Source organism: Rhopalosiphum padi, chromosome 2, assembly GCF_020882245.1.
Source record: "Rhopalosiphum padi isolate XX-2018 chromosome 2, ASM2088224v1, whole genome shotgun sequence".
Taxonomy (NCBI): Eukaryota; Metazoa; Arthropoda; class Insecta; order Hemiptera; family Aphididae; genus Rhopalosiphum; species Rhopalosiphum padi.
Window position 1 is genome coordinate 75,863,691 of NC_083598.1, and position 3,633 is coordinate 75,867,323.

The 3,633-nt window shown below is 28.8% G+C and overlaps 1 protein-coding gene across 2 annotated transcripts; it reads right to left on the minus strand.

Moving 5' to 3' along the window:
* Positions 1-368: 368 nt before the first annotated feature.
* Positions 369-2,411, minus strand: LOC132922338 (anaphase-promoting complex subunit 10). Of its 2 annotated transcripts, none has more exons than XM_060985811.1 (3): positions 2,270-2,411; positions 1,924-2,071; positions 369-1,119 (listed from the first exon to the last, which is right to left on the minus strand). In XM_060985811.1, exons 2-3 carry the CDS (start codon positions 2,048-2,050, stop codon positions 680-682), a joined length of 567 nt encoding a protein of 188 aa, XP_060841794.1. In that variant the 5' UTR covers positions 2,051-2,071; positions 2,270-2,411; the 3' UTR covers positions 369-679. The 2 variants fall into 2 exon arrangements, with proteins under 2 accessions (XP_060841794.1, XP_060841793.1); XM_060985810.1 differs by having other exon boundaries at positions 2,140-2,398.
* Between the last annotated feature and the right edge of the window lie 1,222 nt (positions 2,412-3,633).

Consider the following 3,633-nt stretch of genomic DNA (forward strand, 5'->3'; position numbering starts at 1 on the left):
TTTATTATTTTAGTAATAAAGGATAGATTAACTATTCAATTAAAGTAATAACCATAGACCAAATTTATCCGACTGACTGACTTTCCAAATGAAACGGACATTTTAATGCTTTTATACTTTTTCCAGCAATAGAACACAACGCAGCTTAAAAAGTTCAGAATTTCTGTGTATTCTTGCACGATATTCTGTCATCATACAATCAGTATCGATGAAAAGGATATAGTGATATGTACAATCGATGGTTTTCTTGCTGGGCAGAATATAGTTAAAACTTAATATCCCAAGGCGGATCTTAGAAAGATATAGTGCAATGACCAAAGGGAACTGGATGGATTACTTAAAGGTTTGTCATAAATTATTATACAAAATTACATAAGAATTAATTTAATAATCAAAAACAGTATAAGAAGGTAGGTATAATATATTAACAAAAGTTTTTTTAAATATTTAAAAAAATTATGAAAAATTGTCATGATAGATATAATGAAAAAAATTTGTATGCTCTTAATAATAATAATAAATTCAATAACTTAATAAAAATGTTAACATTTTACGTCAAATATAAACTTAGCATTTAGTAACTATACAAATATTTTCATTGTAATTTAATCGTTTTATAGTATATTATACAGTAAATTATAATATAAATGTTAGCAATCAAATAATAAATCAAAATAATTTACTTTATAGTTGTATATTGTCTCATTTCTACAGTGCTAAAATTACCAATGAGAAGATCCCTTTTTTCAACTGGTGAGTGTACTTTAATTTGCCTCATATGTGTATCTCTTCCATTTTGATGATTGGTAATAACAGCGATTTGTAACATATATGTTTTCAATGGTGAATCATTGATATCTTTGGTCATTATTCTTACCCAACCGTATGGTTCGTTCAGTTCAACTACCTCAACTTCTTGTAAGTCATTAAAATTAGTACCAGCGCGTACTGATATACGACCAGGTGTATAACTTTCATCTAATCTATAGTCAATGTATATGCATATATCACGTACAACTGTCTTACGTCTAAATTGAATATTAACCAAATGTGGTAGTTGGCCATCTGACTGCCAGTAAGTTTCCATACAATCATCTCTTAACTGGTCCACACCAAAACCTAAAATAAATAATTATACAAAATATAAAATAGCATTAACTTAATTAAAATAATAATAGTTTAGGAGTTGAATTGTAGATAAATTCTAAAGTAAAGTTTGAGTTATATAAGTTGTGTATGTCTATGAACTTTACGTAAGACAATTGTTAACACTTTGACTGCTGACGTCGACGCATCGTTTTGTTCTATGCGGCAGACATTGACAACCTGTTTATTACTTTCTAACCTCTCCCAATAATACCGGAATACAACAAGCCATTTGTGCTTGCGCCTCCGCACAGATACGAGGTTGAAATCATTTAATTCGTGTTGGAGATTCCGGGTATTTTTGTATTATTATCATACTTACTATTATTACAAAAAAAAATGTTCCGAACAGGGGAGTCACTCAGCTACCCAGGTCAACCCATGCCGCAATCAAAGTGTTAAGACATGCAATCTATACTATGGGAATTTCCCATCACACCCCACATTGTGTCTGAATTATGCGGTAAAGTATTAGTGTACTATATATATGCTGTGAAAAAGAATCCATCTTATGAGCCATAAGCTCGGTCACCCATACCACCTAATAAAATTGTAGTTTTGAGATTACTCATGATCAATAAAAATGTACTAATGATTTAAGAATAAGTATTAAGTAAGTTAACATTTTTTCTGAAGGGCTAAATATCAAATAATAAATTTTAATGATCATAATAAGAGACTACAGCGCAAGTTATTACTTTTTATTTGTTAAATTGACAACACCAGAAAAGCAAGACCAAATATTTACATTGATTTTAAAAATACTTTTTATTTTACCTGGTTTGCACGAAGATAGACTCCATATCGCTTGACTACCAACTTCGCGTACTATTCCAGCACGTACATCCTTCATTGGATCAATTTTTTCTTCATCAGACGCATTATTGTTGTTTGGAGTTGCCATTTTTAAGTTTGTACTGTCAGGCTAAAACCAAGTAAACAAGAAAACCATCAAAAGAAAATTAGGAATATGCTTAAAATATATATAAATACCTAGTTAATACTAAAATGCACTAGAGCAGAAAACCTTGTCAGTAGTTATATATAATACTATAGAAGAGTTAGTGCGAAAACTTGGAATTTTTATAATAATTTTCACATTCGACTCCAGTAATAAATTTACCGATAAATAGAAGACACCTAGACGTGGCCTAAACGCTGGAACTGGAATAACTTGTCAATGATAGTTGATGGATATTCAAATTCAAAATTAGAAGAAATCGAGTAATTCGATAATTTTAATTTTTCAAATAATAATTATGTTTCTTATCAATCTGTGATAAAAAATTGCCGTACTGCCAACTTATTCTCAATTTGCCGCGACTTTTAAATGATAAAATAGTAATACACGTCAAATAATTTCATTTAATTTGAATATAATAAATATTTAACCATGAATATCTAAGAGAAAAAAATGAAAATTATGGAGGCAAGGTGGCTCAGTGAAAGTGCTATAAGCCGAATAAACTATAACTCAAAATTGATTATAATATGCTATCTTATTAAAATCAAGGCACATGATGTTAGCGTAAGTTTGGTTTTTCAGTTTTTAGTGCACTATTGTCTCAATATCTTCTTACTCGGACGAAGTAAAAGTATGTAATATTGTAGTATGATTGAACCGTAGTCTGCAGTCAATTATAGTTATGTAAAAATAGGCAAGTTCGGTGTTCGCGAACAGCGCATAATTTCTTTAACGATGGTGAATAGTTATTATTTATACTTTAAAATCGGATTATTCGTTGAGATTATTAAAAATATTTACCTGTAAAATGTTTACAAGTAGAACGATAACGAAACGACCAGTGTATACTGTTCAGTGATTATGGCACATGGATTTTTGAATACCAAGATTGGGCAAGAATCGATAATGAAAAATTAAATAGGTAGGTACCTAAACAAAAAAAAATATTATTGTCAAGTCTTAATAAATTGGCGGGCCTTAGAGTTATATATCTCGATAATAAATAATTTAATTTACATAATATAGTTTGTAATTGCAACTAAGTATATAGTTATTAGTTATAGTATTATTATTATATTATACAGAATATTTATTCTGTGGTATATGGTAGTTATACTATCTGGGAGTATTGCTACTTATACTTCTGTTTAGTAATTATTTTTGACCTTGTGGGTTTTTACATTTCGTTAATAGTTATTTTATTGTAATAGATATTATAATATTTATAACTTATTATCATTTCATAATTTTCTCTAAATCATCCCGTACATGTTTCCTACCTGGCTAGTGGCTACCTATAATAGGTAATTTATTATTGTATAGCAGTCCACTGACTTTCAAACTATATTATTTTCTGTAATTATATTACCATATAGATACAATATTTTACAATTATATACATTTTATATTTACAATTATTAACAAGTTATCATTTTACAGTTGTTATTGTGTAAACGACCATGAGGCATGTTTCAGGACAGAAAACAAACGTATACAATAATTTGTAATCAGGTACCTAAATT

Coding starts and splice junctions, on each gene's coding strand:
- LOC132922338 (XM_060985811.1), bottom strand. CDS start 2,050: ATGGCAACTCCAAACAACAATAATGCGTCTGATGAAGAAAAAATTGAT. Junction 1,120..1,923: donor TCTATCTTCGTGCAAACCAG/GTAAAATAAAAA, acceptor TATTTATTTTAG/GTTTTGGTGTGGACCAGTTA.